Genomic DNA, 12374 nt, shown 5'->3' with positions numbered 1-12374 from the left:
CGCCACAATTTCCAGCGTCGCTAGTGTTCTCTTCCTACAATCTAAAAACCTGAGCGAACTTTCTCCCGACTTCTCATGGTCTTTGTCCGTACTGAGTGATATTATCAGTACCAACCACAAATCCGGAGCCCCACGGTCCGGATTAATTGTTTTTATTTAATTTCTATTCTTTACAATTACAACAAACAGCCCTTACTCACCAGCAAGTTCAATAAAATCGTTCGAGCTATTTTTTACCAAGTTAAACGGAGATTTAAAACCTAAAAAATAATAACCATCGCCATCTTAAAAAATTATTGACTCACGCTCGAAGAACATCAATTAACAAACAATAAATTACGCAAAACAATGTTCAACATCTACTACCCTCTGAGTAACTTCTCGACGTCTCGAAAAAAAATTCCATACGCGAGTGTCAGTTTAAAATTTTTCTGAAGATAAACTTTTAATAGTTTTATATTGTTATTTTATTATTACTATTATTATTATTACTATTGTTATCATTATAACTATTATTATTATCAGCAACTGTTATTACTGCTATTATTTGACAGTTGTGTCATGTTAATCTCAAGTGATTTGACCAGTAAGTGTTCCGAAAAGTTATTTATTATTAATTTATAAAAATCAGACATTTTAAGTTTTTAGTTTTTTATTTAATTCAAAATGACGTTGGGTGGGGCCGCTCATTTATTTTCCCAGGCTCAATAATCACGAACAATACTTGATTAATAAAATAATATTTTTCAGTTTTGTCAGCTATTAATAGCGGACAAATATATGTGCGGAAATAAATAATATGAGTTTGCAATAAATAAGAATTTATAAAAGGAAGCCATCGCCATTGCTGGACTCAATTATCGTCGTATCACTTTCATTGGTAATTATCTTCAATATTTCTGGGGGTTTTGCCTTCAATTATTAATACTATTATTATTTTTATTATTAATATTTAATTAACATTAATAAAATTACTAAATTTAATTATTTAACTTATTAAGTTTAATAATTGACATAAATATGCAAATTACCTACCGCGCAGGTTTCTCGCGCATCATTTTTGCCAGCTTCACTTTCTTTTTTTATTTAATTGTTTTACATTTATTGTATTCTCTTTTATTATTTTCATTTAATTATTTAGTTAATTATTTAAATAGAAAATTATTTTTTAGAGTTTGTCATCGAGAATTGTGTAAGAGTTAATTAGAGTAATTGAATTCTTAGTGGAATCTGGTTAAAGGTTGTCATTGTCATTGTGCATTGTTGTTTATTTATAATAGATATTGTCTTTGACAATTGAGCTACGCATGCGCTTGGGTGCTGCAATGTTTTATCATGCTGTCAAGATACGCCTCTGACTCTGATTATTCCTAAGAGACGATACTTTTTTTTTTATTTTTATTTTTATTGGGAATTTTATAAAAAAAACTTCAAGGTATTTTGTTTTTTAGTTTTTATTTAACTAGAGGTTCAGTGGTTTTTTTTTTTTTTTTTTTTTTGGTCGGAAGAAATGGTTGTGCCCAAGATTAGGTTTAAAAAAGTTCCATTGTTGTTTTGTAATTTTTTTTTTGGTTAAAAAATTATAGTGGGTTATTTATCTTAAAAAAAAATTATTGACATTGAAACTTTGACTAAAAAATTTTTTTGATTAATTATTTCAACATTTAATTTACAAAAAAAATTTCTTTAGTCATAAAAAATATTTTTTTTGTAATTAAAAAAAATTTTTATAAAAGAAAAGTTAAAAAAAATTTTTTAATATTAAATTTATTATAATTTTTATAAAAAAAATTTTTTAATTTAAATTACAATCGAAAAACTTTTTTTAATATTAAAAATATTGTTTAAATTTTAAAAACACTCTAATTTTTATCCTTAATATATAAATAATTACAATTAGCAAAAAAAAGATAAGACTTGATAATTACAGTCCTTAATGTCTATTCAGGAATTGAATTAGTTATGTAAAACTAACAGTCACGTACCAAAACTCACTTTCCCAAAGTAAAAGAATCAAAAGACATTTACAATTCACCCACACCCACATCTTACATAAACACGTACACATTTAACAATTCAACACATGTTAAGAAAGCGTTTTACTACACACCAGTACAACAGATGTCCATTTCTCTGAGCCTCAGTTTACAGTTAGTATCTCAAAATTTTAAGAATTTACCATTTTTTTTAAATTATCAATTTACTCTAATTATCAATATATGAATAAATAAATTGATAAATGAATTAATAATACATAATACACTAGTACAAAGGACAAAGAAATCTTTGAAAGCAGCCAAAAAATCTTTAAAATGAGATGGGTGAAGTATACGTGACTGTATCCCCTCTGGATCAAGAACCTCTGTTCATTTTACTGAATGTATTATATTTTTGTATTTTATTATGAAGGTCATAAATTTTTTTTATAATTGTTGACACATAGTGTAAATTTTTAAAAGTTTACTCAATTTTTTTAACTAAATTGGAGTAAAAAAAATTTTAATTGAAAATTATGGATTAAAAATTCTTGATATAGAGATTGATATAAAAATTTTAAGTAATTATTTTTGATACAGAAATTCTTAATACAGAGATTAAAATCCGAATTTAGCGGAAATTTTTAATTCAAAAATTTTGGATAAAAACTTTAATAAAAATTTTTAAAATAAAAATTGAAACAAAAATTTTTGATACAGAAATTAAAAAACAAATTTATACAAAAGATTCCATTATAGAAATTAATTAGAATTTTCTTAATACAAAAAATTTTCAACAAAAATTTTTAATAAATTTTTCAATGTAGAAATTGAAAAAAAAAATTTTCGTACAAAAATAGATTAAAAATTTTCAATCCTAAAATTTCCATCAAACATTCTCAATCCAGAAATTTAAATAAAAACCTTCAGAATTTGTTATTTAAATAAAAACCTTCAGCATTTGTTATTTTATTATTATTATATTTATACCAGATGTACAGTCTGTTCTACAAACTTTGTTACATTTTGTTTATATAAAAAAAACTCCAGATAATTATCAAGAATATAAAAATATACATTGAAAATTCAAAAATATTTTTCACATTAAATATAATCCATAACTTACAAAATATTTTAATAAAAAAATGAAAAATTTTTTGATAAGAAAATTTTAAACAATAATTCTTGATACAAAAATGCGAATAAAATATATTAATACATGTATTAAATCACATTCAAAAATAAATCTTTAATACAGTTATTAAATGACAAATTTAAAAAAAAAATCTTAATACAGAAATTGGAACAAAAATTCTTAATATAAATAAAATTACATTAAAAATCTTCAATTCAAAAATTTCCATTAAAGATTCTTGAAAAAAATTTTCGACCGAGAAATTAAAAAAAAAATTCAGCATTTAATAAAAATAAAAATCAAAAAATTCTCTCTCAATATAAATCCCAGAGTACAAATACACATTATAAATTCAAAAATATTTTTCACATTAAATATAATCCATAACTTACAAAACATTTTAATAGAAAAATAGAAAATTTTAAATAATAATTTTTGACACAGAAATGAGAACAAAAATTCTAAATACAGTTATTAAATAACAAATTAAAAAATATTTTTCAATACAGAGATTGAAACAAAAATTCTTAATAAAAATTACATTAAAAATCTTCAATCCAAAAATTTTCATCGAAGATTCTTAAAAAAAAATCTCAACCAAGAATTAAAAAAAAAAACAGCATTTAATAAAAATAAAAACCAAAAAAATTTTCTCTCAATAAAAATCCCAGAGTACAAATATCTATAGAAAACCCCAAAATTTCTTGACATTAAAAAAAATCAACAAAAAATTTCAATAGAAAAGTAAAAAAATTTTTAGACCCAAAGTCTAGACTTACCATCACCATCACTCTCTATATTATCTTCTATTCTCTTATATTGTATATACATATATCGTACCATTGATGTAATTTTCAGTTTGAGACCTCAGTAGGGATAGAACCGAGCCAGCCAAGCAATACAAGTGAAGGGTCTACTTGGTAGACTTTGTAGAGTGTTGCTCAGTCTTGCTCTTGGTCGTGTCTATTCTGCTCCTCACTGGAGCCTCAACTTTAACTAAAACATATTTTGTTAGTTAGTGAGAATATTTATCTTTTATAAGTTGTTAATTATCAATTATTATAGTATAGTTAGTGCTTACATGTGATTTCTTCGTCTTCTTCATGAAGAATATATTTAATTAAAAATAATCCAATAATTTGAAATAGTGAATCATTTTTATTGCATATGGTTTAACGAGTATAAAATAATATAAGTGTACAAATAACATTTTTGTGTTGTAATGTTGAGCAAACTATTATATTAAATACACGCAATATTTCGTAATTTATATACTATATTGTATTAAATACAATAGTACAAAAGTGGTAGATAATAATAAGTCAGGTAATTTTATTATATTTTATTTAAATAGTTGCAGTGGAAGTGGAAATTTAGTGAGTTTATTTTTCACTGAAAGGATAAAGAACAAATTTTCCTATGGCTACAGCAAATGTTTGTTATATACAGTAATTTTTTTTATTTTTTAGTTTCTAGATTCTAATTTTTTATTGAAACATTGAACTTTTTACGACTTTATTGACTGGCTATCTTTAGGCTTAGTGGTTAGGTGATTAACTGGTTTTTATTTTACTTATTTATAGGAATTTAGTATTAGGTATGGTTATTAATTATTTTTTATTGTTATGAGGTTATTGGTTTTGTAATTAATATTTATTGGGGTTATTTTTAAATTTTTAATTATTTTACGCGTTTGAGAAAATTGAAGATTATTTTTAAATATTTATAAAATTTATTTAAATATTTTAATGAAGAATTTTTATTTGGATATTTTTATTAAAAATCTATCACAAAATTTTTATTTTATTATCTTTAATATGAATTTTATTTTAAATATTTTTCATTTAATAATTTTAATATCAATAATTTAATAAGAATTTTTATTAAAAATTTTGAATTTGATATTTTTATTAAAAATTAAAAAAAATTTTTATCCTTAAATTTTTGATACGAATTTTATTTTAAAAATTTTTTTTTTCTAAGATATTTTATTTAAAAATTTTCATATTCTTAATAAAAATTTTGATTTAAATGACCAATTTTTTATTTAAAAATTTTTAATAACAATAATGATTAAAATATCTTCACTAAAAATTTCTATAAAATAATTCTCCTAATAAATAAATTAAAAAAAAAAAAATTATAACCAAAATTCTAATCTCAGAAGAAGAAGAGGAAGAAGAAGAAATTAGGTCGAGATAAATTTTGAAAAAAAAAAAAAAAAATAAAAAAGTACCATGAGATTTTTCTTTCTAATCTGAACCTTATATTTCTTACTTTTATATTTCCCCTCGTTTCTAACATACATACCATACCAAACCATATTATATCCTCAGTCATCAGTCCATGCCCATTTTTCTCTTCTCTCTCAATAAAAACCTCTCACTCGGTCATTCTCATACACATGTTCCCTTTTTTCTTTTATATATCAGCTGGTTTTTTTAAAACTCATGGGCAGAAAAGCAGCAGGTGGTAGGCATACCATTAAACGTTTTCCATTATTATATATTTCTTATTCTCATATAACACACACACATACCTATCTATCTACACATTCACATTACACACCAAAAATTTTCGGTCTCATTTCATTTTATTACCGAATATTTATTCAATTTTCATTTATTTATTTTATTATTCCATATTTCACTCTCAACTTCCTCAAAGTATTTACAGAGAACATTTTTTTATCATAATACAATCCCAATTAACATATCTCAAAAATTCTCTACAAATTTTGTATTATCCTATCTTTTACTCAATTATTAACTTACTAGATAAGTTTTTTTATCATCAATTCTATAAATTTTTATTAAAACTCAAATTTTTCTATTAGAAAACTCAAAAAAAAAAGTTTCTTCATTAAAAAACTCATAAATAAAATTTTTTATAATCAAAATAATAATTTACTTTTCATAAAAACAATTAAAAATGACACAGTTTTATAAATACACTTGAAAATATGTATTATTAAAAAAAAAAAATTTATAAATTTTTTTTTTAAGAGTATACTCTTAAAAATTCATAAATTTTACCAAAAAAAGAATTTTTTACCTTTACTGTCACCGCCATTTTGTGTAAAATAAATATTTCGCCCCCAAAATATGAATTATAATGAAAATTATCATTATTAAGATCGTAGACTTCTCAAAAATGATAAACAAACTTTTAACGTAACTAAAATCGATGAATAAACTCCAAAAAGAGAAAAAACGCGTTAGAACTAAAACTGTCGACAAAATGGCGGGTGCGCACGCTAGAAAGTCGGTTTTTCCCGTGGAAACTTTTCAAATATTTTTTTCTCACTTAGATTATTATTATTACTATTTCTTCCTTACTTTTCTTCTGAATTTTCATACTTTATTAAATTTTCTCTAATTCAAAAAAAATTTGAAGAAATTTTATAAAATTTACTCAGATAACATTTCTTCCCAGTCTAAATAATTAATTTTAATTTTTAATATTAATTAATTTTAATATTTCCTACATTATTTTATTATAAATTAAAATTTTTTATAATAATGAATTTAAATTCCAAAAAATCTGAAGAAATATTGTGAAGTAAAATGATACCTGTAGTACTGGGAAAAAAAGTATTCAATGCATCAAACGCTTTATATTGCTATAAGGGTAGAATTTATTTATCCATATATATATATACAATACAGTACACAGTATAAAATATACCTACACATAATATAAATTTACAATATGTGCTGTGTATAAATACGTACATATATAAGTATTCGTAAAGAAGTATTAGTTTAAGATCTTAGATCTTCTGAAGATTTATATTGTTCGGGCGTCCCGTGAATTTTCTTATGATTTTAAATCTTCTATTTTATAATAAAAAAAAAAAATAAAATAAATCGTAAGTCCGAGAGTAGGTTTAAAACTAAAATAAAAATAAAAAAGAAACATATACTTAAGTACGGCCCTAATGTAAGTACACTATTTGTTCGGGCATTACAAAATTAGTTGGGACCATTTTATTGCCGAAATTTCAGACAAAATGCGGGCGCTTATACATTCTTTACTTTAACAATTTGTTTTGGTGCACATTTACCAAGGATAAGGCTTTTCCCAAATTTTACTTTTAAACCTTTGATTCCCCATGTAATCATCGATTGTTTGGAATAATAACGATGTATTTTAATTCCCAGTGATTTATTGCAAGGTAATTTGTTTTTTTTGGTAATTCTTTTGGGTCCTAGATGCGAGAAATTTTCATGAGTAGCAAATATTCTTGTTTTTCTGGGACGAAATCTGCAACGTGAAAAGTTTTTATAATTAGATTATCATTTAAAGGACAGCCGGCATTATTAAGTCATTGAAAGCTAAATATTGGAGATAAGGAGATGTTATCAAAGAGCTTTTTTTTAAGGGAATTTTATTCTCTATAAAAAATTTTTCTTATACTTTTTTTGGGTCTCTAATCTTTAGGTCAGAATTTGAATCAGAAGTTAGGGATTTTCCCAAGTTATTTTTTTCAAAGATATAATTTTTAACTTCCCGCTAAGAAAATCTCAGATTTTTAAAAATCGGAAAGTTATTGGTTTTACCCTGTTTTACAAAAATCGAGTTTTCATCAGATCTCGACGTTTGAAGGTCACAGGAAGCTTCCCTGACTATCCCCGCGAGGGTGTCACTATGTCTGTCTGTCTGTCTGTATGTATGTATGTGTGTGTGTGTGTGTGTGTGTGTGTGTGTGTGTGTGTGTGTGTGTGTGTGTGTGTGTGTGTGTGTGTGTGTGTGTGTGTGTGTGTGTGTGTGTGTGTAAGTAAGTAAGTAAGTAAGTAAGTAAGTAAGTATGTAAACCTCTCATAACTTTTAAATGGCTTGACCGATTCGATCGCGGTTGGCGCCATTCGAAAAGGCTTGTCCAAACTTAGATTTTGAATATAATTTGGACCGATTCGGACTGATAGATTTCGAGAAATCTACACGGAGAGAAATGGATGGCGTTTAACACAATGTCAGTATGGTCTTCAGACCGATACTAAAATAGTATGTGTACTATTGCAATTCAGTATTGTAACGAGTCCCATAAGTATGGCGTTATTTACTATGTAGTATAGTAATGGTGCTATTGTATTTTTTACACGTATGCATAGCAGGCTTGGCAATACAGTATGGTCCTGAGACCCATACTACATTGCTGATGACGCAATATATAAAATGGGGATCCTTCTATTCTGTACAACACAGCACTCAAGACTTCTTCTGTAAGTATACTACTCGCTTCAGAAGCTCAAGTTGATCTCCCAAAAACTGATCAGAAAATTGCTTTTTTTGCCCTCTGGGCGGAAAGTGGCAACTTTGGTTTCACTGCGCTAAACAAAGTTGCCGCTTTCCTCCTTCCTCGGACAAATAGTATATTACACACCTAGGGGAGTAAAGTAAGAAATGTCTCAGATCACATGTAATTGTTGGCCGAGGCGAAGCCGAGGTCAACAAACATGTGATCTGAGGCTTTCTTATTTACTTCCCGAGGAGTGTATACTATTTTTTTGTCCGACGAAGGCGGAAAGCGGCAACTTAGTTTAGCGCAGCGGGACGAAAGTTGCCACTTTCCGCCCGGAGGGCAAAAAAAAATATTATACAGCCCTTGGGAAGTAAAAAAGAAAACCTCAGATCACATGTTTGTTGACCTCGGCTTCGCCTCGGCCAACAATTACATGTGATCTGAGGCTTTTCTTATTTTCCTTCCCAAGGGGTGTAATATACTATTAACAACTCAGAAGCAATACTCTTCGGGCGAACAGTCTGAGCGACACCACGCTGCCTCACGGCGCGCGCAGGAACTATGCTACGGGACTTCCCAGGCTGCTTACCCTACTACTCTCGCTTGTCTTTCGCCGTCTCTTTCCTCTCTTTTTTTTTCTCCGGGTAGGCTGCGCGCGGCTGTCTTTCTCTCTCGCACTCTCTCGTAATATTTTCTCATTCTTTTCTGACTTTATTTTTAATAACTAATAATAATTTTATATAAATTTATATAAAATATCGAGGCGCGTCACACAATTAAACTCTTGTGTTACCATCAAAACTACACTGGTGTGTGTGTGTGTGTGTGTGTGTGTGTGTGTGTGTGTGTGTGTGTGTATGTAAACCTCTTATAACTTCTGAACGGTTGAACCGATTTCATCGCGGTTGGTGCCATTCGAAAGGGCTTCGCCAAACTTAGATTTCCTGTTAATTTGAACCGATTCGGACCGATAGATTTTGAGAAATTTGGAGAAATCTAAAAAAAAGTAGGAAAAAAAATTTTTTCTGAAGTGGTTTTTTTGGGATAACTTTTAAACGGCTCAACCGATCGATTCCAAAAACAAATCAGCTCTCAACCTTGAAAAATTACGTCGATCGCCGCAAATCCGGTCAAAATCGGTTGATTCGTTCGAGAGGTATCGTGAACGAAAGAAAACCGAAAAAAGTGTTTTTTCAGAGTTACTCTGAAATTTCTAGTTTGACCAATTGAAACTTAGAAATTATTTATATGGCTTAAAAAACTACGTAGAATGCCGCCAACCGCGTAAAAATCGGTTCATTCATTCAAAAGTTATTGCGGTATGAACATTCAAAAAATAGTGTTCTATGAAACTTCTATCAGACTTTTGAGCTCAAAGAGCTCAAAAGCATAGAAAAGGTATCTTTTTGAGCTCGGAGAGCTTAAAACAATACACAGATTGTACTTTTGAGCTCGAAGAGCTCAAAAAAGCGGCCAGGTATTAACGGAATTAGCGGGAAGTTGCAGGGATGGCCTTTAGGGTCAACCGTTTTCCTAATTTTTTTTAAATGGTTTTTTTTTTTAATAACTTTTAAACGGCTCGATCGATCAACTTCAAAAACTAATCAGCTTTTAACCTTGAAAAACGACTTCTATCGCCGTTAATCCGGTTAAAATAGGTTGATTCGTTCGAGAGATATCGTGAACGATAGAAAACCGAAAAAAGTGTTTTTTCGGAATTACTCCGAAATTTCTAGTTTTATCAATTTAAACTTAAAGATTTTTTAAAAGGTTTAAAAAAATGCGTCGGATGCCGCCAACCGCGTAAAAATCGGTTCATTCATTCAAAAGTTATTGCGGTTTGAAAACTCAAAAAATAGTGTTTTATCAAACTTTTATTAGACTTCTAAGCTCGAAGAGCTCAAAAGCATAGAAATTTTATCTGTTTGAGCTCGGAGAGCTCAAAACAACACATAAACTGTATTTTTGGTGGCCTTCAGGGTCAACCGTTTTCCTAATTTTTTTTTTCTAAGCTTTTATGGAAGTTTTTGGGATATTTATTGAAGATATGATCAATTTATACCAGACCTTTTTTTTAGAAAATTTAATTCTCTACAAAAAAGGTTTTTTAACATTTTTTTGTATCTTACATTTAGGTCAGAATTTAACTCAGAATTTGGAAAAATTATTTTTTTGAGGAATTTTATAAATTTTTTTTTCCAAGTTTATAATAGAAATTTTTGGGCTAAATATTGAAGATATGATAAATTTACAAAACCTTTTTTTTTAGAAAATTTAATTCTCTATAAAAATAGACATCATTTTTTTCTATTTCTTATATTTAGGTCAGAATTTAACTCAGAATTTGGAAAAATTATTTTTTTGAGGAATTTTATAATTTTTTTTTTTTTTCAAGTTTATAATAGAAATTTTTGAGCTAAATATTAAAGATATGATAAATTTATATAAAATTTTTTTTTGGGAATTTTATTCTCTACAAAAAAGGTTTCTTAATTTTTTTTTGTATCTTATATTTAGGTCAGAATCCAACACAGGAAACCTAAGAATTATTTCTATAAATTACTATAAAGAATTAAATATTTTTATTTTATTATGATCATTTGAAAAAAAAAACAAGTTTTTTTTTCTTCGGATTGTAAAATAATTATTCACAAAAATAAATATTATCTCAAGTGGTTCATTTACTTGATTTATGATCCGAGGTCGTCGTTTTTGATTTTCGACAGATACTCTTATTTTCAATTTGTATTACTTGAAATTTTACTTATATTTAGAGAACTATATACTTTATTAGGTAGAAAAAAAAATTTTATTTTGTAATTTTCTTTGAGCATGAAATAAACTTGCATGTTATCAAATAATTTATTAATAATTAATTGTAAAAAATAAAAAATGGGGGAAAATATTAATGTACTGATAATTGTATTACATAGTTTAAATTACTAATTATGACTAACGATTTATACACTTGTTTATGTAAAAAATTTATACGTACTTGTAAAATTGTGAAGAAGATAAATATTTATGTTGAAGTACTTTTGCTGAAAAATTTGGTGTAAAAAAAAATTACAGCTAAGGATATGCTTAGGATATATTTCTGAAAAAATTTAAAGTCGGAATTCTGGGTTAAATATTGAAGATACGAAAAAATGATAAAATACCTTTCTTGTAAAGAATTTAATTTTCTTCAAGAAAGGTCTCATATGGTTCCTACGTATCTTTTACCGTTTAGCCAGAAATTAAAAACTCGCAGTGAAACTATTTAAATCTGGTATTTAAACTTTGTGCCACAATCTTATAAAGATTTTAAAACCGAAATTATGGATTAAATTAATAAGTTATTTTGGTTTTTTTTTTTTAAATTCAAATCCATATTCTTTTTAAATAAAATGAGTTGAAAAGTCATTATCTTTACCGGTGTTATAACTTTTTTTTAAGGCTAATAATTAATTATGATTAAAAAAAATGATACGCCCTTTTGGCTTTAGAATTTTTTTGACTTAGAGCCAAAAGGGCGTATACAAAAAAAAATTTTTACTTACTTTTCTTACAGATCTAAATGTTATAAACATTTTTAGGTTGGTTGGAGGAAAAAATTTTTTTTTATACGCCCTTTTAGCTCTGCAGAGCCAAAGAGGCGTAGATGCGCCCTTTTGGCATTAGTAACGCAATTTAATTCATAATTTTTATTTTACAATCTTTCAAAATTCTAGCAAATCCTTAAATACCAGATTTCAATCATTTTAAGGCAAATTTTGTTTTTCTTGGATAAATTGTTGAAAATACCGAAAATTTATGAGACCTTTTTGGTCGGAAATTAAATTCTCTACAAAAAAGCTATCGTTATTTTTTTGTATCTTCAATATTTAACCCATAATTTCGGTTTTAAAATCTTTAAAAGATTGCGACACAAATTTTAAATACCAGATTTAAATAGTTTCACTGCGAGTTTTTAATTTCTGGCTAAACGGTAAAAGATACGTAGGAACCATAAGAGACCTTTCTTGAAGGAAATTAA

The 12374-nt window shown here is 26.7% G+C and overlaps 1 protein-coding gene across 6 annotated transcripts in view; it reads left to right on the top strand.

Moving 5' to 3' along the window:
• The first annotated feature begins 65 nt into the window (after positions 1 to 65).
• The window catches only part of LOC123262720 (RING finger protein 44), a 30428-nt gene continuing 18119 nt past the window's right edge, over positions 66 to 12374 (top strand). For 3 of the 6 annotated variants that reach the window (XM_044725085.1, XM_044725081.1, XM_044725083.1), the window contains exon 1: positions 593 to 880. Coding sequence is in view for 2 of the 6 variants with exons in the window: in XM_044725084.1 (XP_044581019.1) it covers positions 4531 to 4559 (29 nt within the window). In the remaining 4 variants the exon portion in view is untranslated. The other 3 variants (XM_044725080.1, XM_044725084.1, XM_044725086.1) reach the window with 3 other exon arrangements.

Source organism: Cotesia glomerata, linkage group LG4 (assembly GCF_020080835.1).
Source record: "Cotesia glomerata isolate CgM1 linkage group LG4, MPM_Cglom_v2.3, whole genome shotgun sequence".
Lineage (NCBI taxonomy): Eukaryota > Metazoa > Arthropoda > Insecta > Hymenoptera > Braconidae > Cotesia > Cotesia glomerata.
This window is presented reverse-complemented; position numbering and strand designations above follow the sequence as displayed.